General features: G+C 38.6%; 1 protein-coding gene across 3 annotated transcripts in view; it reads left to right on the forward strand.

Annotated features, from left to right (window-relative positions):
* The window catches only part of LOC139447153 (neuroligin-4, X-linked-like), a 140,371-nt gene extending 114,294 nt beyond the window's left edge, over nt 1–26,077 (forward strand). For 2 of the 3 annotated variants that reach the window (XM_071228340.1, XM_071228341.1), the window contains exons 5-6: nt 17,939–18,087; nt 20,684–26,077. In XM_071228340.1, coding sequence (XP_071084441.1) covers nt 17,939–18,087; nt 20,684–21,636 — 1,102 coding nt within the window. In that variant the 3' untranslated portion in view covers nt 21,637–26,077. The remainder of the gene's footprint in view (nt 1–17,938; nt 18,088–20,683) is intronic. The other variant, XM_071228342.1, reaches the window with a different exon arrangement.
* The last annotated feature ends 1,007 nt before the right edge of the window (nt 26,078–27,084 follow it).

The following is a 27,084-nucleotide window of genomic DNA, read 5'->3' on the forward strand; positions in this document are numbered from 1 at the left end:
CGAGTCAGCGAACATGGAAATATGTACCAAGACATATACTTTGAAACAATTATGTTACCCAACTTATGATAGGGATATCTGTATCATATATCTTAATATAATAGAGTAGTATATTTACAATATATTGTATTGAAAATTGAGTTGACGTTGTTTTAAGTCACCTCTTGTCTCTGTGTATCCTGTTTGTTTCTATTTCACTTTCAAATACTATTTACGTGAATCCATTCTAATCTGGGAAGCTAAATGTGATCGTCGATAAACCTTTTAAATTGTTGTTACCAAATGGGTAATTTCGATCCACAGAAGAATTCTACTCTTCGTATGTTAATTGAATATCACACAGGTCAAGAGCATTGAAATAGGATATCGATCTGTGAGTCTCAGACACATTGGTGGTCAGTACATGTAAACAACAGTCCAGACCGTCGAGGAAATAATGATATAATGTAACTAGGTCACATATGAATGATGATTTTCCCACAAACCAGATGATGTTCCTCCAAAACAGTCATAATGGCCATCTGATCCTCATTAAATGGCTTCGTTACGCCAACATTGGATCCTTGGGCGTATTTGTAGACTTGGAGCGTAATTTAGAATGTGGTGATTCATGGCGTTTCTGCTCAAGAAACAAAAATGACATCGTTTGAAAAGAATCCAAATCGAATTTACCGTTTTGTCATATCGGACTCAGTTGTAGGTATTTGAAGACTGGGCAAATTTCAAATTAGTCACTGGGAATGAAATTAAAGTGCACACTGAACTATTGACCGGGGTAATAATAATAGCGCGATGTTCATGCATTACAAATGTCTATTATTAATATTGTTTTTGTTGTTGTTGTTGTTGTACCATAGAAACGTGACTGGCAAATGAAAGGAAGCACGTTTATGCTAGGCGAAAGATTTGATCGTTACTCTTCCAGGTACAGCTGTTCGTTTCAAAATCGGATACACAGTGCTGACGAAGCATTTTTTCATGTTAAACAGATGTTCAGTGAAACGCAAGTGCTATCTCTCGCTTTGGCTGGATATTTAAATGCCAACGGGAATTACAAGGAGATACCGACTGTACATGTTTTTCTACATCTTATGTGTTTTTACAGTTAATGAAGTATCGCCGTGTTAGGAATTCCGTGTCATAGTCTCATGCTTGTCGGAAAAACAGCTAATATGTCATCTCTTGAATCGCTCTATGGCCTATCTGATGTGTGTCATCGAGAATCGATGGCGGCTGTCGGTGCTCATTATTTCGGTCACTGGTTGCTGTGTCATTACTTGATTATTTACAGGCCGGAATATCCGTGAGTGCGGCGTTAGAGAAAATCCACACTAACACTAATTGTACGTCTATCAAAACGCCCGGAACACGACATCCTTGTCATCATACGAAATGATTGCTTTGCTCAGATCTCTGTTCCAGTGCTCATAAGCTGATGGCAGCTTAAGGAATTTCATTGGTATTAGATATGCCTAACTGGACCGTTACAAAGGCTGTCATTCGAGATGCGCCTTAGCAAGTAAATATGCGGCATTTATATCCATGCAAGTTCTTCATTGACTCAAGAATTGTAACTGTTACCAAGTTGCTTTAATACTGAATCGAATAAAACTGTCAACTTTATGTTCTGAATAAATATCATATTTTCAATAATTGAATCGTAACTGATGTTTAACAACACATGAACTTTATGCAGTATTCGGTTGTCATGGAAACTGATGCACGGCTGGCGTCAAGTGTTTCTTTTCAAACATAAGGGATAATTTGATTGTGACGAAAAAAACTGATTGGTGCTCCAATCATGGGCCTTTTGGAAAAAAATATTTGCGCAAAGAGCCTAAAGAGGATTATTACTTTAGGAAAATTAGCAATCGGATTGGGAACAATTGTAATGGCCTCAGAATTGAAATAATGGCGTAAGGCGCAAATACAGAAGAGTTTGTGAAAATGTTGTCATCAATGTAAATGATGTAGAACCGAAACTACTTTAGTTAATAACTTTTCACTCCGTTACATTTCATCCTCTAAATGTGATTGGTACCCATTTTAAAGGTAGAAGGTCATGTTTGGAGAGATGATTTTCTCTCTCTCTCTGTCTCACTTTGTGTGTGTGTGTGTAGGTGTGTGTTTGTGTGTGTGTGTGTGTGTGTGTGTATATATATATACATATATATTTATTTATTTATAGATATAGATTATATATATATATATATATATATATATATATATATATATATATATATATAATGTGTGAGAGAGAGAGTGAGAGAGAGAGAGAGTTGGTATACTAATGTATATCTCACATCGATTCTCAGTGATGGTAAAATGGTAAAACTGCATTTCGCTCAGGTTCCCCCTTCTGGACCCCGCGCATGTTTCTTAAACTTTACACACACCACAGTCATGTGAGTTCTTCCCCGGCAAGCTTCATTTCTGTATGAGGTTTATTGCAGTGGTACAGCCGACAACAGCGTAAAAGCTCTTTACCTCATCCCATTTGAGTACCTGTTATACATACTTCATTCATTTAAAACCATGCACTCTCAAAATGAAATACGTGGACACTGGCAGTTCCGATTAACAGCCAAACTCCGTTACCCCTTTGCCATAAATATTGAGATGAGGAAAACCATTTAACGTCCCTGTTGCAAAAAGCAGGCATCCGGAAAGCAGTTGCTGGGTTAAAAGGTTCTTTGGGTTGCCCAGTTCCGTCCAGGTGTGATGCCCGATCTGACTGTGAATTCATGCCAGTGTGTGTATGATGTTCAACCCTGCATACCCCGGTCACCAAGTCCACAAGGCATTGAGGAGCAGAGCCATTTGAGTCAGGCTTTTGTTTTCGGAAAGTCGTTATGAAGTCAATCATCGAGGAATAATCCACAAATGACCAGTGTCACGAAAGCAGAACGTTCCTCCTAATCTTTGCAACTTGAGACGGTGCTTGTCGCTTATTAGTTCTTATTGACAAAACGAAAAAAACACAATAGCTCACATCAGTTTCAATTTGATTTTAGCCCGTGATTTAGAAAGCCACTTAACGATTCAATTACCATTATTAGGATCTTAATTTATGGCACACTTGGAGGCGGACTTGTCTGTGCCAAGGCGCGAGAACATTAGGCAATGTCGTAAATCATTACGTCTACTTAGATGCGACCCGTTTCCAAGCAGTATGGCGTACGGCGCAGGCCAATTTAATCTCCGCCTGACGAGGTGGCACTCAAGAAATGATTGCAGTTTGTCGAAACGTTTGACCATCTCGGAACTAGGCGCCTCAACAACGCTGTTTCCATGCATTGATTGTAAGCAGTTACTCTAATCTTCTGAAGGATCTTTGTCGAAGACATGGTCAATTATTGGCTACCTATAAAGCTATGCTCAGTCAATGAGATGTTGGCTCTGTTTAGGAAGAGACATTTATTAGGGCTTGTTCTAACAGATTTAATACTCTCTTCACGGCAATGCTAATATTATTTTGGTAATCAAACTAGTTTTCCGAGCGGGGTATTGCTACCAGACTTAAAATAACAGAAGATCGATAGTTTTCGTTATTTGAGGACTACAGTGTGGGGTAGTACGCAGCGCCCATGACGCTAACTCGGTTACAGAGACTATGGCGGCGTGGCGCAATCGAGGGTCTGCTAAAGTCGCTATATTCTGTATACGGGGCAGGGCGACTAGCCCCATCTTCATGTTGAAGACGTCCCGATATAGCCCCATGAATTACATTATATGATGCACCTGTTATGACCCTCTGTTTTTGTGTGTTTTGTGCATCAGACTAATTAACAAAACGATTGTAGAAGCGTCTGTCTATAGTGCTGGGCAAATATATAAATTTTGACACGATGTTACTAAAACCGAGCATCATTGACACACGAGGGTGACACTTCCTTCAGTGCGGATATGTTATAATTGGTCTACAGAACAGGCAGGTCATTTTCCAATGTTTCTATTAGAAAAAAATCCATTACACATGCGCATGTGTTTAGACAAGACTAACAGTTATGGAATGGACATTGATGCGGTTTTACGAATACGCTGCAAGGAAAGTTCCTGTTTATGTTTGAACCTGATTTTTAAATGTTTATCATACATTTAACAGTTCTTTGAAAATGTCGTAATGCTATTGGCGTCATCATTATGTTTCCTGCTATGTTTCGTTATTGATGATTGGTGTGTTTCTGCTGTAATCACGGCAGTCCCTCAGGCACGCCAGAAACCTATGATTGTGGGTTCGAATCCCGTTTCGCCCCAATTATGTTTCTAGGTTTGTCAGCACCATACCCGTGCTCGTGGGTTTCACCGAAACGGTAAACGTCTGAGACATGCATCACTTCGGGCTTTCCCCCAACATCAAGCTAACACGCCGCGATATAACTGGAATACTGTTAAAAGCGGCGTTAAACCCAACTCACTCACTCACTCATCCACAGTTGCCGCCAGGCATGTAAAATCATTATACTGTATGTGCTATGTATAGTCTTATTTAATTCTGCTTATTTGGAACATTATGGAAATCAGTTGAGATTTGTGTGGGCACGGGTGGACCAGAAGTCCAATACGCCCAATGTCGCTTTGCAGAGTTGCGTCCTTTGGGCACGCCAGAAACCTATCATCCTGGGTTTTAATCCAGTTTCGCTCCGTGTATGTTTCTAGGTCAGCACCATATCCGTGCTCGTGGGTTTCATGAAAGTGGTAAACGTCTAAGACCTGCATCACTTCGGGCCTTCCTTCAACATTACGACGAAATGCACTGATGTAACTGCTACTGTTCAAAGCGGCGTTAAACTTAACCCCATCACTCATTCGAAATGCTTGAAATAATAGCAGTTTAGCTCGTCTAATGCGCCGCAATTCGCAGTGCAGAGTTGCGTCCCTTGGGCACTTGGGTTCGAATCCCGATTCGCCCCGATTATGTTTCCTGTTTGTTTGTTTATGTTTGTCAGCACCATACCCGTGCTCGTGGGTTTCCCTCAAAGTAGTAAACGTCTGAGACATGCATCCATTTTGGGCTTTCCTACCACTTAAATCTTACCTGATATAACTGGAATACTGTTAAAGACGGCGTTAAACCCAACTCACTCACTCTGTAGAGATTTGTGGCATGTGGGTGTGTGTGAGTGAGTTTGGTTAAACGCCGTTTGGAACAGTATCACGTTGGATGTGATACCCAGGCCTGCGATTGACGTCACTCGTGTTGTGCTGACAGACCCTGGGTGATTATTAAGACGGTCGTAGATTCGAATGCACCATGTGACGATCATAACACCCAAGGGACGCAACTCTGCAACAACAGGGGTGTGCCCCCAATTAATTCGTGCATAACGTAATATACACTAGCTGTAACGCAACCGAGCAGAGTTATCGTTACTGCTCATGTGAAGACGGTCATGACGAACTGATTGCATGTGTCCTAAGATATCGGAAAATAATATATGAAGTATGTTGAACAAGAATTGTCATGGTCGACTCGAAACCATCCATTAACTTCATAAAGAACGGTTTTATCCTCAAAGCTTCAGACCCTGTAGGTATTCCATAGGTGGATTTAGTCTACGAATTAGAGCTTTCTATATAATTCTTGGGAGAAGACAGGACAGGGGGTAAAAAGTGCATTATTACCAAAAAACAGCAAGCGCCTCTTATTGACCACGATAAGTGCATTAAAACAACCCTTTACCGACATTCTCCAGACATTAGATGATTATAGATAAAGAAAAACGAAATGGATGACTAGGCCAACATATAACTCTCTGTTTCAGACGCACCGTCTGTGCATGCTGTAGAAGTGCCTGTATTTCATGTGAAAACGTATCTCCAACACAAAACCAAGAAATATGGGATAACACGGGATGGGATAAGTTCATGATACAGTGTTTGATGGTTCTTTCTGGAAATCGATGAGGTACGCCTTGAGGCTGATGGCGGTGCACAAACGACTGACTATTTGTTCAAGGTGTTTGGGGTACAGGCTTTGTCTTAGCTCACCTGGCCTGTGATGGCTTCCTGTCTGGCGTTCATTTACACCACCGCTCTGATATGTTTTCCTTGACTGGGTTAGATGTCTTTATGTGGATGGAATCGGATGTTAAATACCATGTGACTTTGTGAACTGCCGATTTATACAACATTTCAGTTATAACTCGATGTGATAGGTTCATGTTGCACAAATGCCATTGGTGAGGGTCTGGGAGATTTACAACTTTGGTGAAAAACAAGAGCAGGGACTGTGCTGTTAAACCAAGAAACCTAATCCGGAAGAGTCGTGTCGTGTTGTGTCGTGGAATCAAAGGTCATGTTATTCTAAAGGGCTCGTATAAACCTATAATAACTAACTTATGTAGAACTATATCAATACTCAAATCTCAAGTTATACACCTAACAGTAATCACGACATTAAGATGAAAACATAATCCAAGACCTCGTTCATCTTCTTGAGTCTATAAAACATGTTAACACGACGTGTTGTTTACGCATCACAATTACTGAAGACATGATCTGTCACCTCACATTACGAACAAACTACGAAAGCTAATAAGTGTCAAATGTAGCAGTGACAGTTGAAACGGACGATGTCTTCTGCTACTTGATCAGTTTCATGTACTTGGTTGTCTATACATACACTGTGTCAGTTTTATTTCCTGGCATTTGAGTTGATAAAAGGGACCAGTTCAAAAGTTAGATGTCGAATAAAAAGCTGAATTCCTTTTTGAAACATCCCCCTACCCCCAAAACATATTTAGTGGCCTCTGTTGTAAAATATTCTCGTGTTTTGTCTTCTTTCTTTTTCCCGGAACGTTTACAGAATAAAGTTTATTCACGAGTTGTTGACAATCATTTGTAGGGTTTTGAAGATCAACCATGTCATCGTATAAAACGCACTGCACTAGTAGGTGTATTGCCGGCGATGATAAAACCCTACATTATGTAGGCGACTATCGGGATCGGGTGATCAGGCTCTCTGACTTGGTTGATGCATGTCATCGTATCCTATTTGCGTTGATCGATGCTCCTAATATCAATCACAGCATTATGTGATCCAGACTCGATTATTTAGAGACCGCCGTCATGTAGCTGGAATATTGCTGAGTGCGGCGTTAAACAACAAACAAACAAACAAAACCATTGTCCTACATTCTTACGAAACATGCTCAACTGAAACTGCTTAACCCCAGTTTTAAAAAAGACAGTTGCGCTCGGAAACATGCGAGATAATGGTTGTTGTTTTTTCGTTAATAACTTACCTTTCATGTTGATTTTTTGGGGAGGAACACATCTCAGACCTAAGGTTTATTCGTTTTTACCAGAACCATTTGCTCCGCCAACATCCAACGTATTGGTAAGAGAATTATTGACCACATGCAAGGTGGTGACGTCAGGCACAGAGTATACGAGGGGGCGTCTAGGGGCCCCTGGTGTGTATATAGTGTTGCAATTAAAGCGACGAAAGGTACCCACAAGACGAAGACCACGCAACGTGATATGCTTAAACATGCACAAAGGATGGACGTTTATGCATATTCATTGGCGGTTTCCATACTGCCAGGAAGTAAGATATGATATTGGTCCTATATTTGCAGCCGCGAAACATCACTTAACGTACTTAACTCTTTATTTGTCATACTTATTTGATATTCGTTTCTATGTAGACGCTCTGTTTATTGACTCGCGTGAAGCTCTCCATCATGATATAGTTATTAGACGATGGAGAATACAGAGAGGCTGTAAGTATTCATACGCTTCTGATCCAGTGTTCATCCTTTCTTTATATAAGAGATAAGTAATTCGATTGACTTTTCTACATACTTTCACTTATGGAGATTGCCATTACGAGACTCCTGTCTACACCGTGTTGCTGAATTGACCTTATTGATCAACTAGATGTGTCCTGAAGGTCATAGTATCGATTACGTTATTTCGAACCGGTTTCTTGGGTCAAATAGATATGGATTATGTGTAACGATGCCTGACTTCCATCGTTAGGCGGCGACACCCGGCCATCGAGCTGCACCTTAAAAGTCATCGTATTCCATTTTATGTTTGAAGAAGTTGTTTATGCACTGTATATGTATTCCGCGTGATACTGGCGTTAAACCCGTGACGATCCGCGTTAGAATTTATCTTCAGCAACCCGTGCCTGCCGTAAAAGGCGACTATGCTTGTCGTAAGAGGCGACTAACGGATCGGGTGGTCAGGCTCGCTGACTTGGTTGATGCATGTCATCGTATGCCAGTTGCGTAGATCGACCCTCATGATATCAATCACTGGATTGTCTGTCCAGATACTATTATATACAGACCGCCGTCATATAGCTGGAATAGTGCTGAGTGCGGCGTTAAACAACACACAATCAAACGAACAGAGTACATGGAAAGTAAAATAGTGAATGACCATTTGATATATTGAATCAACGCTTCAAACCATATACTTTTGTCTGTGAAAGGAACTACTGGTTGTTTGTTTATTTGTTGTTTAACGCCGCGCACAATATTCCAGTTATATGACGATGGTCTGTAACTAATCGAATCTGGACCAGACAATCCAGTGATTAACATCATGAGCATCGATCCACGCAGTTGGAATACGATCCCATTAGTCGCCTCTTTCGACAAGCAGAGTCGCCTTTAAGGGCAAGCGTGGGTTGCTGAAGACCTGCTCTACCTCGGATCTGCAAGAGGTTGAAGGGAGCTACTGACAATCATGGAGTGAGTGAGTGAGTTGGATCTAACGCCGCTTTTAACAGCATATCTCACCATGTATCAGCTTGATGTGGGAGGAAAGCCCCAAGTGATGCAGCTCATTTTGTTGAACCCCGCGAGAACGGTTATGGTCCTGACGTCAGGAGACACAATCAGGGTGAACTGGGATTCGAACTTACTATCATAGGTTTCTGTCACGCCTGTGGTTCGAAACAAAAGTCAGCGAATTTTGGTGGCTTTGATGACAAGGCAAGCATTGACTCTCTCCCCCTCAAAGGATAGTGTAGTGGGTACATGTTCCCATCAATTCCCACTCCAAATTAGTTAACAGTCTACATTGTTGTTCGTTCTTGGAATGAGGTTATGACTACTCCTACACTGTTGAGGTTTTGATTTACATATATAGTTATCTTCAGTAAAAACATTCCTCTTGATACACTGGGGATCGAACCCGGTATTTGTGCGCGACGACGATGTAATTTATCAATTTGTTGAAGGAAATGCCATCAGAAGAAATTATACATACATATACAAGGTCCTGAAATATTGAGTAAAATATATGTACCTAGAATAATAGAATCAGATCTAAAACAAGCACGCTGAGCGTATATTGGAGCAATAAAGTACGTCTTCTGGTAATACCACTTGGCGGTAACCCGACAAAACTCATTACATCTCTGAAACACATTTCCTATAGATGGGCCACTTGCCATTCGATTTCATCAATTCTGACAATGTTCAAACCATAATTCATACAAGCACTACAAATAGCGCTTAAGTCTACCTACTACCGTGTATATTGTGCCAAACATTGAGTACTAACTGACAATATTTGACATTTCCCTTATCGCATCAACGTAATAACTTAGCTCCTATCAGCTCTTATCAGCTCATCCCATGCTGTGCACTGCAATCTTATTCTACGCTGGTGATTTTTCTGATTTAACCAAGGCCCAAACATGGCGCCACCATATATCGATATTTATTCGTTTTGCTAAAAGCGCAGTCTTCATATGAAAATAAGTTATTATTTGAATTAGATTGCACACGGAAAACCTTCGATAAAAAATGCATTCACGCTTATCCTTAACCTCGCTTCCTCGGACATTTTTTTACATTAAGGAGGATGAACACGTGAAACGTAAAGCAGCGGTAGGTTGATGATGTTGTCTTCCTCTGTCGCGATGCCGGAGGTGAACACAGACCTCATTTCTGCATCATTACGTCACAGGGAGGTTAAACGTCTTTGAAGCCATACAATATTAGGTAAATATACTCACCGTCAAAAGAAACGTGAAAACCATAAATGTTGGTTAATATATGAAGAATTACTCATATTCAAGAGGTATTGAACGCAAGAACGCATCACATGTGACGTCACAGAACCATGACACGAGATGCACCATTTGTCTCGTGCAGGATTAGCTTATTAATCACGTGCAGCATACTGTAATAAGAATGCCACTCTGTGGTAACACTTGACTGATTGTTAGTTTTGTCAGTAATTGGTACACATTGGAAACATCTCTTCTTAACGTACATACTTCTCTATATATGTCTATAATTCGCGTTTCTTTTGGGGGGTGAGTATATATGCGTTAAGTGTTATTGTATTCTGTTTTCAACAACAAAATGTGTCCAATACACCTTTTCGTTTTTTTCTGTGCGAGCTAAACGAGGCAAAGCATTTGCCAAGAACGTGTCTTTTTTATGAATTCGGCTATACTAGTACGTGTTCGGTTTGGGGGAAACTGTGACATTAACTTGACAAACTACGTACAAGTTCAACCCTGAAATCGTTGTCATTACACATGTATTGATTTTATAGTGAGATATTACCAAAAACAGTTGCCCAATTCTCATTTTTTCCTCTTGTGTAAACAGAAGAAACGGTTGTAACGGCACCCGAGGCGACAAGTTGGACGTATTGGGACATGATTAATAGCTTATGATGACTTTGAACCTATTCGGAACATCAATCGAACTGAAACATCTGACATTTGTAAACACAACTTTCCTGAGACCACTCTCATGAAAAAGAAAAGTGGCACTGTAAGAAGCACATTAGTCTGTATTAGTCTGTTAATGAACGGATACGAGTTTAATATGGTAGATGTACATTACATGGCGCCTCGTCTACTTAGCACATTGTTGTAGTAAGATTATCAGGAATATATTACAAAATGCTTCCAAAGTCTTGACAAGAACACACTACTTTCCTTGTTGAGACAACACTACCAAGAACACGAGAAGTAGATATATTTTTGGTTTTTGTCTGTTACCAATGTAAAGGCAGAAATTGAGATGCACTGATACAGATCAACTGCACCTTTTGTAATTGCAGGTGAAAATGGTCAATATAGTAAACAGACTCCATTCGCCTTTCGCAAAAATAAACCAGAGAGTCAAACTTTCATTGACTAAACATTATGCTTTCTTATCAGCATGGTACAATAATACGTGTAAGGCGACTATGCTTGTCGTAAGAGGCGACTAACGGGATCAGGTTGTCAGGCTCGCTGACTTGGTTGACGCATGTCATCGTGTCCCAAATCGATGCTCATGATATCAATCACTGGATTGTCTGGTCCAGACTCGATTATTTACAGACCGCCGTCATATAGCTGAAATATTGCTGAGTGCGGCGTTAAACAAACAAACAAAGAAACGTGAAAACCGTGGTCGACTTGGAGAGCGGAAGGTCCGGGGTTCGATCCGCGCTATACCAAAATAAGACGTTAAAATATGAAAGAGTTGTTACCCTCCCTGGCGTTAGGCATTGTGAGGCTAAAACAAGGACTGTTCAGCGTACTGAGTCGGGTATTCAAGTTAAACATGCTATCTCAGTGGGCTAGCATTATAACATTGGCATTAGTCCGAACTAGTACAAGCAGCCACACACACACACACACAAACGTGCATGTACGTTGCTATATAAGTGTAATGATCTTGGACGCGACGTTAAACCCGATTTCACCCCACCCTCATGGTGCATAATGTATAAAACCTACTTTATGTCTTGCATAGTGAGGTGACACGCCGTGAAAGAAATGACACGGGTCAAGTGGCATGTGACACATCTCACCCAGTGTGTGGGTACTCTGATCAGGTGTCTTTTAGCACCGGGTGTCTTGATATTTTCGATAAATACGTCCTTTTTGGTGACAATCGATAGATTTTCATTCCCCACGGACTACAGAAGCCAGGGGGAAATGGTTATAGAAAACGTTGTATTTGGCCTTTTCAAACCTTTCCTACTATAAACATTCAATTGAAACCAAACTGAAAGCGTGTCCATCACAATTACAAACTTGAAGCGAAATGGAAAAAAATGAGAATTAATGTTATTAAGATCTCTCCAAAATGTGGATGTAGCATGTAAATCGTGTACCGTGTTTATATTCATCACGATAAAAAAAGATCAAACCGGTTGAAGCCAGTGTAAAAAGTCCAACACCCTTGTTATCAATTTCTTCACGATCGCTTCCTAGCTACTGAAACATCTCACTGAATAATAATTTCAAAATATTGTGAAAAGAGCAGAATTTCAAGCCGACTTCTGGAAAGAATTGATCTTCGTTCCGCTGTCCATGTTAATTTCAGTTCCATTTCAGTTCATAGATTTCGGCGTTGTAGATTACTGTTCCTAAATATCCATCGGATAGAAATGGAGAAGAATTAAAAGGAAATTGTTGTTTTTGTTGGCCCACTTCAAATGCCTTCAAAGAAGGCGCTCGAAAAACGTGATCAATTTTAATAGCTTCGCTATTCCACACTTTCTCAAAAGAGTCTTAAATGCCATTTTCTGAGTGTTTTTATTTCTTCTTCTCTCCCAAGCGCATTTCTTCATTTCTAGTTAATGGTCTTTGTCCCCGTGTGATAATCGCTTTGATTGGGCTTAGATGTAAAAATGTTACTGTAGACGTGAGATGCGTTGAAACATACTTGGCACCATCGATATGAATCTTTCCCCACTGCGTATCATAATCCATAAAAGATGTTTACGAGGCACACTCTATGTTCTTTTCGCGCATTTTCCGCTTTTCGAAGAACAGGATAGAGATAAAATGAGGACGGCGTGGATGAATAATAATTAAAGACGTGAGAAAGAGCGTCTTCATAAGATAACGTCTTCAGGCGTTTTACTGGCTTACTGTCCGGAAAAACTGTTGTCTGTTCCATTATATACAATTTTACATATCAAATATCAAATGCAAAACATACGAACATTTGGGATGAATATTTCACATTGCTCTTCGCCATAAGAAAAATGCATTCCATTAAATCATTTTCAATCTGAAACTTAGGCAATTTTTCGAAACCAAAACGAATATATTTATAGATGCAAATATCATGTGTGTATGAATGAATGTGCAAAAGAAATGTCTTTGAAACATGCATACATGCATGCACATAGGGACGGTTATATATGTGATTAATCACGGAAAAGCGAAACAGGAAGCAAATTGCGTCTTACGAAAGTAACTATCTACAAGACGGCGTGGAGGTCTAATGTTAATCAGTTGATATTGTGACTTTAGTTCGATGGCACCACAAATTTCATCAGGATTCTACAGCCGGCATCGACCAAACGACCTCTAGCGGTGACCCTGCAATCAATTTTCTTCCGGGTCAACACCTTCTGCCCGAGGAACATGGCGTATTGCCACGCGTAAAAAGAAATAACAGCCACTACAGTGGTGTAATAAAATCGTGTGCGGCTGATGGCACTTTTGATCGGTTTTTATTCATCCGTTATCTATGTATTGATACAGCGTTGCCACGGAAACAGACACGAACACTGTTTATCATGTTTACGGAATCTCACTTTTTACCTCTTTGTTGCCATCTTAGCAAGTCTGACATGTTTATTTGCATATTTGCAACAAATGCAAATAGTATCAAATGACGCTTAATGTTTTGGATGTCTGTAAATGACATACAGCAAACAAGAATACACATTCCAGTTGATGCCACGGCGCAATAGATGGGTGATACGGGAGAAATGTATGACACTAAATGTCTTATACGTAATTAACATTGAATGGCTTGAGAGACTGTATCGATATATTGACATATAATCTGTTTTTTATCAAAAACCAATTGTGATGTCCTAAGGAGATAAAAGATGGTTCGAAAGATAATAATGTAGATTCTGCATCCACCCAAATTTGGCAATCCAAAGGGAACAGGATACATTTTAAGTAAAAATGTTATTTATAAAACGTTTTTATCCTCTTCGATGGCGATATGAATAATGTAACTCAATTACCAATACCCCAAAGACCCATATGGATTTGAGGGGGGTAGTTAAGTCTTTCAGAAATGCATGTGGCAATAGTTTGATTGTTACCAGACTGAGAGTGTATCGTCGTACACGGATGAAGTGGGGAGTCCTTACGGGCTGACAACCATTGCTTTAGTGTATGCAGATAATATTTATTTTACGTTGGTAAAGAATTACATTTAATTCCCCCAAGGCTAAAATGAAACTCAGGGTGCTCGACATTATTACCTTTAACTGGACAATAGGAATAGGAAAAAACCCTTTAAGCAAACAGTATAATATTTGGAAATTAAATCATTAAGTATTCATTCTGTTTATATGAACACCTAGATTTTATCTACATCACTTATTTAAAGAATGGCATTGCATTTTCTGACGTGAGAATGAATTGTTGTAACGCTTGTCCATGTGTCATGTTGTTGATGTAGACTCGTTTCTCCAACTAGAGTCCTGTGGGGAGAATATGTCCCATCACCGCATACATGTGGTAAACGGTTACACTGGGCATAGTGTGACAGGCTCTGTGAATTGGTTGACTGACTTGAATCATTTGCCAATGCCTTCAACCACTAGGTTGCGAGGGTCAGACTCTATCATTCACATGCCTGAAGTGTTGATGACAGTAGCGTTAAGCATCATTTACCCCTTCACCGAATTCATTCATTCATGGAGCACATGTGGACTGGGTGCAAATGTTCATCCCAGAATCGAACCTGCATGTTTGCTATGACCATGTTTTAGTTAAATCTGATCGGTAGCACTGTTTGCTTTACGACACAGTCGTCCAGATTAACAGATGTCCGTATAAAGAGACCGCCTTCGTGGTCTGCTGGTAGAGCGTCCGCCCAGAGAGCCGAAAATCGGCGGTTCGATCCCCGGGCGCTTCATAATACCTTAATACGTCAAAAGATGGTATTATCTTGTTACCCTTCGTGGCGCTCGGCATTTTAGTGGGGGTGGGGTCGGTTCGGAGTCAGAGTGGGGTATTCATGTTGAACTGCGGCTTGGTATCTTAGTTGGTCTGCACTATAACCTCGGGATTAGTCCGGACAAGTACAAGCAGCCACACACACACGAACGCGTGCATGCACATCGCTATATAAGTGAAATAATCTTGAACGCTACGTTAATACCCAAGTCACCTCATCTCACGTATCCTCACGGTATTAAGATGCTACAGCACAGATTGCTAGAACCTCCATCATCTGAGAGATGCCTATCGACGAACACTACATTTAGCAATGTAAGGAGCTTAAATTTGCAGATTTTGACTTTTTCATCATCTGAAGCACTGTCACGTGAGAGGGATCCAAGCGTGGATACCTATAGAAGGCTTTAAAGCGTCACGTGCATGTATCCTACAAAGCAAATGCTGTTCATCGTGGTAATAACTGCCAACATATGTATTAAAAGAATTGCAAACTGCCAGGTCTTTGCTTTATCAGCCAGACCATTATAAATGCTTACTTGTCCTCGATTATATGAGTATTCCTATGTTGACAATCGCGTTTAATTGAATGTATGTGGGATATCAGATAAAAGCATTTACTTTAGTATTTCAGTTCCAGATGCTCATTCTTTGTCATTATCGGTGATAATCAATACAGATTATAACGGCATCTTCCTGTCAGATATGTTGACTACTGGTATCGATTACCGAGAAAACTTTGTGTTGCAAGTCTCCTAAGTTGCTAGCTTCCTTTATTCTTATAGATACACAGCTACAGCGTTAAGTGACTACAAACTGCACAGACTATAATCGTCCTTGTAGAAGGTTGTTAGCCGGTGATTTCACTCCCCGATGGAACTAGGTTAGCTGTCGTTCAGGATTTAAGAGATCTATTTTATCTCCCAGTCTCTGATTGTGTTGAGATGCAGTTGCTAGAATGAATGGTTTTCTGTATGTACACCGCCACCTTCAGAAATAACGTTTGACCTTAATTCTGATTATCTGAATATTTAGTTTGTTTTGTAGTCTGCAATACAGACCCTGAAACAAATGTATAAAGAAAGCCCATACAAGTCTATACAGTAACTTCTGGGCTCATTTTTATGATAGTTTCTTAAGATAATTTAACAGCTGTTGTTTTATGTAAGATATGTTCATTTCAAAGACCAGATGTTAGTCTATTTGTTTTGTTCAAACCTTATTAGCTGATAAGCCCATATAGTATATACTTCTTTATAAAACCTATGATAAAACGTACAGACGATCAAACCAAAGCATTCTTATTATTCTAAAACAATGAAGTACCATTGAATGTCATATCTGTCCTGTTTATTAGGTATTTCATACTACTCAAAACAAGTTAAAGAACACCGCAATTACAAGGCTTCAATATCAACCAGCCGTAACAAAAGTTAACTGTAGTCATAAGACAAAACGGGTGTTCTTGTGAGGAGTATATGTACATGCAAGTTGGTTCGTCCATGGAAGGGGCTTAAGCGAATATTGTCTTCGATGTCCTGTCGTCTATGGTTTGACCTTCCACATTTGTTATCACACACGCATCAACATTACACTCTTTGCGCCTGATTGATGGGCTGTGGTAACGCTTGTGGTGATGTGCCTAACCTGTTCATGCCAAAGGTCCCTGAACCGACTAGTGTGGCTTATTAATGTTGTAAACGTAATATTGTTGACAACTTGATGATGTCCATATCGTATCGTTCAGCCTGCCATTTCGGTTACAGATGATAGTTAATGCACACTTACAATTGGATTTATGTCATTTTTTGTCCTGTGTTCAGTACCATTATTATGTGTTTGACAGTCCCCTCTGGTCGGGAAATGAAGCTGTGGAATTCCTCGCCAGTTTTCAACTGAATTCGATTTATGTTCTCTCGAGTCCGGGGAGGTCGAAACCTTTCCAACGTTTCCAGTTCGTTCTCCCTACATGTTTTTGAAGCATATTTAGTTGTGTGTTGTTTTGTATACTGAGTATTTGAGTATTATATTTGTCTGTCATTATAGGATAGGTTGTTTTTTATTTATGACTTCAAACACTCACTATTGACAACTGTTTCTCCTGTCCTGGACCGCCTCCGTGGACTAGTGGTAGAGCGTCCGCCCAAAGAACGGAAGGTCCGGGGTTCGATCCTCGGCCGCGTCATACGTTATGAGATGGTACTTGTTGTTACCCTGTCTGGCGCTCGGCATTAAGGGGCTAAAACAAGGACTTGTCGGCTCGGAGTCAGTATACTGTGTCTGAGTTGGGTAGTCTCATCACCTCACCTCTTCCTGCCGAGACAGTTTAGTTGTGTATCCATTCTCAACAGTGTTCAACAGTACACAAATTGTACTAAGCACTCCTCCGTTAGTGATAATTATGAATGAATGTGATTTACAAAAATATGACGTATCATTAATATTGAGCCACAAAAACATACTCAAACAATACTCAGAGTATACTGACCTGTAGACGCCAGCTTATATGTATAGTGTTTTGTTTACCTGTGTGCTTGTCATGTACAGCTAGTTTTGAAATGATTATAGAAATTAAATCAACTACTCGTGTAATACACATTGACACCTACTCCGGTATAGACATAAAAAACAAGAATGTCCCTTGTGAAATTGTGCTAACACGTCAAAGGTCATAAAGTGTAGCACTTTGTGTGCCTCCATGTGATAGGCTGTCAGTTCCCTACTCTTGTCACGACTCAGGAACTTTGGTGCAGGTGTGTACAAATAGGAATACATGGTTCGGACATATGACATATGACATAAGAACTTATGGATAACCACGGTAGTATAAAGAACTTGTTATCCATATTTTATGTCTAAAGTAGGAATACTTAAGTCACCTTAAATTGGCCAATGTAGCATTTCTTGATGAATCGTCAGAGTTTTGATGAAACGTTTCCTTCCCGTTTCTAGCACATGTACATGTAACTAGTTAATATATACAAAATGACTCATGAATAATCCTTTTCTTTTCTTTTTCAGCAATCCAAATGAGCCACGCAACCAGACATCCGTTCACGGCGGTCGTGTACGTAACCGTTTCGTAAACATCGATTGGCCAAAATTTGAGCTTGGTGATCAAAATTACCTCCAAATAGGTGGGTTCGACATTAACGAAGGAAGCGACCCGGGTTAGCATAATTAAAGTCTATTTTGATTGATCTTAACATGGTATTGAACCCAGTTGTACTAATCGATTACGCATGGGTTTCCCCTTCGCATAGGCCCTGTTTTGCATGGGGAATATTTTACTTGTGTGGACAGTTCATTAAGACCAGTTTCTCTGTCATTATGACTTCCATCATATCTCTTTCAATGGTTGAAATGAAACGTTTTTACAACTGTACCACCTGCGCACGTAAGTACGACTGTGTCCCCGTCCGGGAAGATTCATTTCCGGATAAGGCATCAGAAATCAATCTAGGTATTTTTAATACTCACGGATTCTGGAATGTGATTATTGGGGGTTTTCCTTCATGAAAACAAGAGTAAATCACACCGAGTTTGACTAGTTTGTATGGTTTCATTGAAACTATCTCCAGTGTAACAATAACTGGAGAGAAAACATTCACGATACATTGTCGTGAAGCGTTCCACATGCACATGAAATGGTATAGTTTAGCCCTTTGACATTTGCAGGTTCTTACTTTCTCCAGCTTTGTCTTTTCTGTTGTTAACATGAATTGCTTCGTGTCCTATGACTATTAGTAACTTAGTAACAGTACACGACATACATGTATATATATATAAAGTTATCTACACATATCATCTTCATAATTGTGTGTCCTTTGACATTAACAATCTATCGTTTCATAAAAGTTCATGTACATAAACAGGATCAATTTAATCAGGAGATACGATTCCTGAGAGAGATTTATATTTCTTATGTTGTACTTCGTCTGTTTTTATCAAATCAAAATTTATTATAATATCAGCAATGAATTCTTCAATACATATTTGTTTTAGTCTTGTCAAAGGGCAAAGCAAATGTTATGAATAACATAATTCAAGCAATACCACTAGAATGTTAAGTGGACTCGATACACCCTCAAAATAACTGACGATGTGGTCATGAAACCATACAATAGACATGATATCCTATATAGCTAACATATATCATGGCAGTTAGATATTTTTTGTATACAATTCAGATGACAGATATTTTTCTGATCTCTATTTCAGTCTATTTAAAGTATGTAGATTGCAATATTTGTATCCGATGAGTATTTTTCTGTGCAAGAACTGGAAGTATGATTTTGTCCTTCGGCTATTCTCGTCTATGTGTGGGCACAGTATTTTACACTCAAGGTATTATCATGATGATGATGATGATGATGATGATTATTATTATTATTATTATTATTGTGATGATGACGGTGAATCACATTAATAAGATGATGACATGCACATGATATTAACAAGCAAGCTACTTTCCTTTAACTATACCTCTTGCATCATAGAAAATGTTTCTCGGGTAAATCGTGTGATGTTTTGTTTACAATGATAATCATACGATCCAAATGTAAGCCTTAATTCCCGAGGTACATTTTCTGTTTTAACCGTCGATTGTTTCAACCTTATTTGGCATTTCTGAGTTTGAGAATGTAGTTCAATAGCTAACAATAACATTAACAATCACATATACTCTGACAACTTAGTGTTTGTGAAAGTAGATACGAAACTCGAAAAATACATCTAGTCCCTTAAATACAGTAATGTATAACGTCAAATAGGAATCATTCACATGGGCACCCACGGCAATAAACCCACAAATCTTTCACAATTAAGGGTTGAAATTGGGTTGTTGACAGGCTGCTGGAGCTGAGACGGGATGAGAGTAGAATGGGTTTGAATGTTCCATAAATATGTTCTGGGGTATGTTAGAGAGACTGATACGATATAAACCGCATATATCACCATTAAGTTGGGACATGATAAGTCAGGACTCGGAATTGTCATGATGGAACTATGGAAACAACTGCCCTTTACGTTGGTTGCTGATTTGGATCGGTTGTATAACTCCAGAAGTATACCACATGGAACTGAAATGTATTCCATACATTTGGGGAAACTACAAAGGCAATGGGAACGTGAAAACAGTACGACCCATTCTGAAATCCATAGTTGGCTAAGGTGGGATAAGAACAGCCAACTGACCAATGTTTTACTTGTCCAAAGGATGTTGAATTGTTTGACATCAAAGACTAAATGTTGAAGTAACGAAACGACCATCACACAAAAACTGTAGTCTGCCATTTCCCCCATTAATAATAAGTATATAAGTATCAGTAGTGGTACACTTGGGAAATGTTTGACCTGGCTGGTCATGATCGAGTGTTTATGAGAGCATTCCTCACGATGAGTATTGATTGCTCGTCGTCGGCAACTCTAAAGTACTATCATGATAGAGTTAACATTCCAAGTTTATACCAGCAGTCTTGTTTGATCATATATCTCTTCCATTTTAGGGATGATGTTTGCCGTTTGTTTTCCTAGTTTTGCTGATGGATATTGTTCCAAAGATTACTCTTCTCCCATTGTTCGAGGATGACACAGTTATACATTCAGTAGTGCTAGAATACCACACACCTGATTAGCAGTGGTTTTGACTGAATAGTGTTGGTTGGAGTGATGTAGAAGGTAGTTGAAAATCTAGTTCCCTAACATGCGTGATTCTAGAACCATGCTTGCATTGTATTCCCCTTGACTGTATGCCATTTGTTCCAGCGCGTCGCCCCACAGTTCGGCATCATTATCGAGCTCAGAAGTTAGCTCTGTGGCTTGATCTAATACCGAAGATCAACAAACCAACAAAGACCGGCACAGATCCAACTCAACACCTTCTGAAGGACTCCAACAACATGTCTACTTTTGACGAATTTCCGCGATTGGTCCCACCATTTAATAAGGTGTTCCCCTCTCCACCACCAATGCCGCCAATCTCGCCAACATGGGGACCGCCCAACGATGGCACATGGTCTACTACTAGTTATTACAATGGATACACAGATGAGGATCCAGATAACATTCACACAAGAGTACGACATGGTTCCACTGAATCTGTCACAGTGCTTCACAGCACTCCTGATGGCGTTACTGCTGTTCCTGCCTCAGCTGGGCAGCCAGATCCTTCTCATAGCTCCGTCCCTTTGAGCATAACCGTTGCGGTTGGGTGTTCACTTTTGTTTCTTAACATTCTGATATTCGCTGGAGTGTTTTATCAGAGAGAGCGAATAAAAAAGTTAAAAAGGAAGCAAGAGGAGGAAGAGGAGGAACAGGAGGATGTTAAGCTGGCCCGAAAATTAGAAAAGACTGTGCGAAATGCCACAGGTCCTGAGACTGTAAGTCTCATGTCAAATCCTTCTAATCATCAATCTCCTGCCAAAAATGCTCATCCACAACCAAGCCCACAAAATAACCAGAAACCAGCAATAGCAACAAAGCCACCACAGCCCCCAGGATCGGGCTACACCTACACAGCCATACCCACACAGTCGACATCACCTATGCACCGCAATGCCATGCCCCACGGCCACCCTATACCAATGAACACCTTCGGCAAAGGAAAGACTCCAGACCACCTGCAACGGTCTGAAAATGATGGCCACATTTATAAAAAGATAAATAAACCAAATTCGAGGGATATGAATGATTCAAACAATGCCATTACTATAGTTTAGTGATCGTGTAGATAGAGAAATATGAAGCAATTGACTGGACAGGTGTCAAGAAACACAGGCTTATGGCTGGCCTGAAGTGTGACTGACAAGAATGAATGGGCATCGTATGTGTCAGCCAGTGGAATTGTTTTCAGATTATGCGTCAAGGACATTGCCTGTACAGGGTGTGGCTGGTCCGATGGTTTGTAGGAACAGGTGCTAATTTCAATAACGAGGCGAGATCATGCAAATTCGTGTGACAATCACAAACAAAGAACAAGACATCATTAATTTCATTATGACCCGAAAATACCCAAACCGTTCCCTCCCACAGCATCAGGCATTTATACGAAACATCATGGAGGGCAACCTATAATATTTACTCGAGTACATAGGTTCCCGATAGTTTTACGTGCCATGGTGGGTTTGGTTTTCATCCAATTGTTGTGCTACCGATTCCTTACCATTACCTACAAACCATCAGAATTATCAATATACAAACTATCACGTTCTGTTCAGATTCGTTTGACTTTGCATTCCCATAGGCACAAAATATCGTGGTAATTGTTATTCACACAGTAAAATATGATTATTGGTATTTACACAGTAAAATAGGATAATTGGTCTTTTCACTGTAAAATATCATGATCATTGGTATTTACACTGTAAAATATGATCATTGGTATTTACACAGTAAAATGTCAGCATAATTGGTCTATACACTATCAAATATCACGATAATTGATATTTACACAGTAAAATATGAAAATTGGTATTTACACAGTAAAATATGATAATTGGTATATACACTGTCAAATATCATGATAATTGGTATTTACACTGTCAAATGTCATGATAATTGGCATTTACACAGTAAAATATGATAATTTGTATTTACACAGTAAAATATCATGATCATTGGTATTTACACAGTAAAATGTCAGCATAATTAGTCTATACACTATCAAATATCACGATAATTGGTATTTACACAGTAAAATATGAAAATTGGTATTTACACAGTAAAATATGATAAATGGTATATTCACTGTCAAATATCATGATAATTGGTATTTACACTGTCAAATGTCATGATAGTTGGCATTTACACAGTAAAATATGATAATTTGTATTTACACTGTAAAAATCATGATGATTGGTATTTACGCAGTAAAATATCATGATAATTGGTATTTACACTGTAAAAATCATGGTAATTTGTATTTACGCAGTAAATGTCATGATAATTGGCATTTATACAGTAAAATATCACGATACTTGGTATTTACAGTGTAAAAATCATGATAATTGGTATTTACACTGTAAAAATCATGACAATTGGTATTTACGCAGTAAAATATCATGTTTATTGGTATTTACACAGTAAAATATCATGATAATTGGTATTTACACAGTAACATATCATGGTAATTGGTATTTACACAGTAAAATATCAGATGAAGGTTGCAATAATTACATCAACCAACATTATTCAACACGGATAAACATTTTGGAACGTGCTGCTTGTTACATATTTGTATTCCTGTTTTATTATCAATAAGAATTCGAAACGTTATCGCCAGAACAAAGAGCAGCAATGTTTTTAAATTATCTTTCGATAGCATTAATTTCTTCCACGCCATGGTGTAGATATAACTATATTATATTATAATTATTGTATAGCTTTCAATGTATCAAAACAGATATTTGGTTCATGAAATCATGACACCACATTGCTTACTTGATAAATGAGACGATGATATTGTGATATTTGTAAAGCCGTTTTACGATTTCGTTTTATGTTTGATGAAGTATTTTACTGCCACCCAACAATGGAAAGCAATATTGACCGTTGATGTCCACTTGGTTTGATTCAGTACACAACCTTTACTTTGTGTTTGGGATGTATAATATAATAGAAGTAGCATTACCAAAACTTGTCAAACAAATTCTCGATCTGCATTCAGTGATAATGAGAGTTTGTGCACAAGCGATTCACAAAGGTTCATTTGACAAGACACACATTAGCAAATGTACAGGTTAATGAACCCATGTGAGTATTGTGATCGATAAAGACAATATAGTGGAAATAGTTCATTCCATTCCCACAACTAATGTATCATATCTAATGCATTAGAAACCCGGGTGTATTTCAAATAATGTATTTTGCAGGGATCGTTGCTTGTCCACGGGATTGATAATGCACATGGTGACTTATTCAAATGGATCTTTAGTGGTTTTTAGAACTAGTCATTATCATTAAATTTCAGTACCTATGATTAATGTCTTCCCATTTTTGTGAAATATATTTTAATGTTAAGCGAATAAGTGTGGTACATTTGTCATGAGCAAGATCAGTTGATCAGTGTGAGTGTCTGTGCTCAGTAAATCTGCTACGTGTGCAGCGACATTTCTTATGTTGATATCTCCTTGAAGCTGTGAAGACGAACAAAACAGTCCCTAGGCATATGGATATAATGCGATTTCTTACATATCGATCACTGATGACGTAATGCCGAGAGTGTTCTATACAGGAAGAATATGGACTAGAGAGACGAAATTGACCAGATGTCAAGATGTCAACTTGTGATATTGACAACTGCTAAAGTGTGCATTGCTCAGGATGAGTGATATCAAAAGGGCTGATATTGACAATGAATGAGACCAGAGGATGATCCAAACTTGTGCCTTCATGTACAAAACACATTGAGAAGTATCATCGTTACTCTTTAAGAACTTATATAGTGTGAGATGACTCCTCTTGCCACAGCACGACCTCGTATATCGTATATGTTCACAATGAAATTGAAAGGTGATACATTTGTCATATTCTATTTCACGTGTAAAATAGCATCAATTGTTTGATATCCCCATCTATTTCAAAATGAAATTAAGAAATTATTTCGATTAACATCGAACATGTCGAAAAGGTGTTTTCGTGTGCGATAGACACACACGGTACCTACCATTCATGTTCATGTACTGTATTCCGAATGATTATGACATGTGGATCTCGTACGGACTTTAATGAAACATTCTTTTTATATCTCACACATGTTCTCTGTCAAACATTAACATACCACAGCATAGCTCAGACCTCCCTTCTCCAGTTTTGTTAGGCATTTCTACCAAGTACTGCAAAGGCTTTCCAGTTTATGTGTGCTACCATAGCAAGTAACGTTGCCCCATATATTCATTGACCATTTAATGTCAGACTTTTTTTATTAAGCACTTCTTTGAAAACTTTGAATTCATGTTCGCGTTGTCATACAATGTTACATTACAAAATGTTCAAAACGGATGGCAACTTGACGTATTCTGTTTGATATTGATCACACTGAAATGAAATGTACAAAATCAGGGAGGTTGTTGCATGTATTGTTACGCGTGTTTGTTATTGTTGATATGTACATAGACTGTGGTGTTAGCATTCACGTTTCTCCCTCGTTTACCTGCTCAAATGTATATTAAGCCATTTTTCCTCACCTACATATTATGTTTCGTCTATATGAAGTCGGTACGAGGAAGGGAAGATATATGCTTCTCTGCATTTCTATACATTGTGTGGTTCTCTCTTCACTGTTTTAGATGAATTTTTATCAATGTTTCGCTTAGTCGTTTTTTAGATATATAATTCCCGCATGTCAGTCTTAATATATTTTTTTTATTTATTTATTTATTTATTTATTTATTTATTGAGTAAATATTAGTTATCACCCGTAACGCACAATTTTTTGGGATAATATTTATTATCATATGGTATTCTTCTTTTATGTTTACATTTCATTTTGTCGCTTGTTTTATAAATATTTTGTTTTAGTGAGTGGCGTCGTTTTGTTATTGGCAAAAGTAATATATTGCAGGTGCTCAATATTAATGCTCCTTTTTTTGGCAAGTATGTCTTGTATTTATTTGTATTAACCAAACATTTCATTTAATTCCTTTTGCCTTTTGCTGATAAAATATTCGATGAAATAATGTTAGAAAAAGCACCGATGGGTTATGTAAACGTCAGTATCTCCGGATGTGGTTCTCAAGATGTTTTATTAATTTTTGTGATTGCCCATCGACTATGGAAATGCTACAAGGATACTGAATTTGTAAAGACTGTGGTTTCCGTTTTCATATCATCATTTGCTATGGGTGGGTAGTTGATGTAGAGTTTATGACTGAAGATTTACGACTATGATTCAGTGAAGCATTTCTTATAAATCCTTGTCACCCCAGTAAATAAAATGGCATATTGGATATAGTTCAATGACTATGAGAATGAAGTAGTGTTTTTTTCCGCCAAGTGGTTTGGCATTAGAAAAAAGCTAATATTCTGTATATTTTGTATGATTTGAATTTCCATGAGTGTGTCTGTTCGCTGTTTTCATAGTGCGTGAACGTCACTAGAACTACTTTTAAAATGTACTTAGCATGTCCGACATTAGAAATCCACCACCGATGTAAATATTGACTGTAAAATATCATTAAGTAATATAATGGAAATAAAAAGAAAATTATAGATTTCGAGTTCGCGTTCAAATTCGTTTCATTTGTCTGGATGTAATTGGCGGCATTCATACATGATTATTTTACCTTTTCGCTTACGCAAATTATTCAACAAGCTGATGAATATGTTGACACCATATTCCGTGAACCGACGAATCATTGAAAGCAAGGTAGGTTCATCTCGCAGGGTCTGGGTCTCATTAAAGACACACCATTACTTTTATTGGGGAAGCTGGATTTTTGTGTCAGGTGAATAATGTTTTCTTTCACTGCTTCAAGGCATACTAAGTTTTCTTTCACTGCTTCAAGACATACAATGTTTTCTTTTACTGCTTCAAGACATACAAAGTTTGTTTAACTGCTTCAAGACGTTAAGTTTTTTATTCATTACTACAAGACATGAATGTTTTTTAACGACTTCAATACATACAATGTTTGTTCAATGATTCGTCCTGAATCTGCAGGAGTTATGTCATGTTCTACACTTTCGCCACATTTATTTTGTAAAACACTTTGTAAGCCTAAATAGTGCTTCGATGACATTGTTCAGGAAAGAATTGTGCATTACTACACAGCACAAACTCTGATAAGGCGAAATCAACCGAATTGATAATTTTTTTTCTATTTTTGGTTCGGGAAAATGATAAAATAAATATTGTATACACGCATCGTCAGGGAATTCTACAGTTCCACTCTTTGTAAAACGTACTGGATTTAATCTAGCCATACACAAGTGAACAGTGAAGTTGTTTGAGTTCAACACTGAAATGATGACACGGAGCAAAGGGAATTCGACACGTCCTTGTCAAGATTTTGATAAATACAGTGAATTTGCCAAGGATGCACGGGGAGTTCGACACAATTAGGCACATCTGATTTCGAGACAAACAAGGTTCGACTGTCACCATATTCACAAGGTGAAAACAAGGAAGTTGTACTAAGTGCTATTTTGACAAAAGTAAAGTGTTCTCC

This window comes from Haliotis cracherodii, unplaced genomic scaffold (assembly GCF_022045235.1).
Source record: "Haliotis cracherodii isolate W230 unplaced genomic scaffold, xgHalCrac1.p SCAF_7, whole genome shotgun sequence".
In the NCBI taxonomy this organism is placed as follows: Eukaryota; Metazoa; Mollusca; class Gastropoda; order Lepetellida; family Haliotidae; genus Haliotis; species Haliotis cracherodii.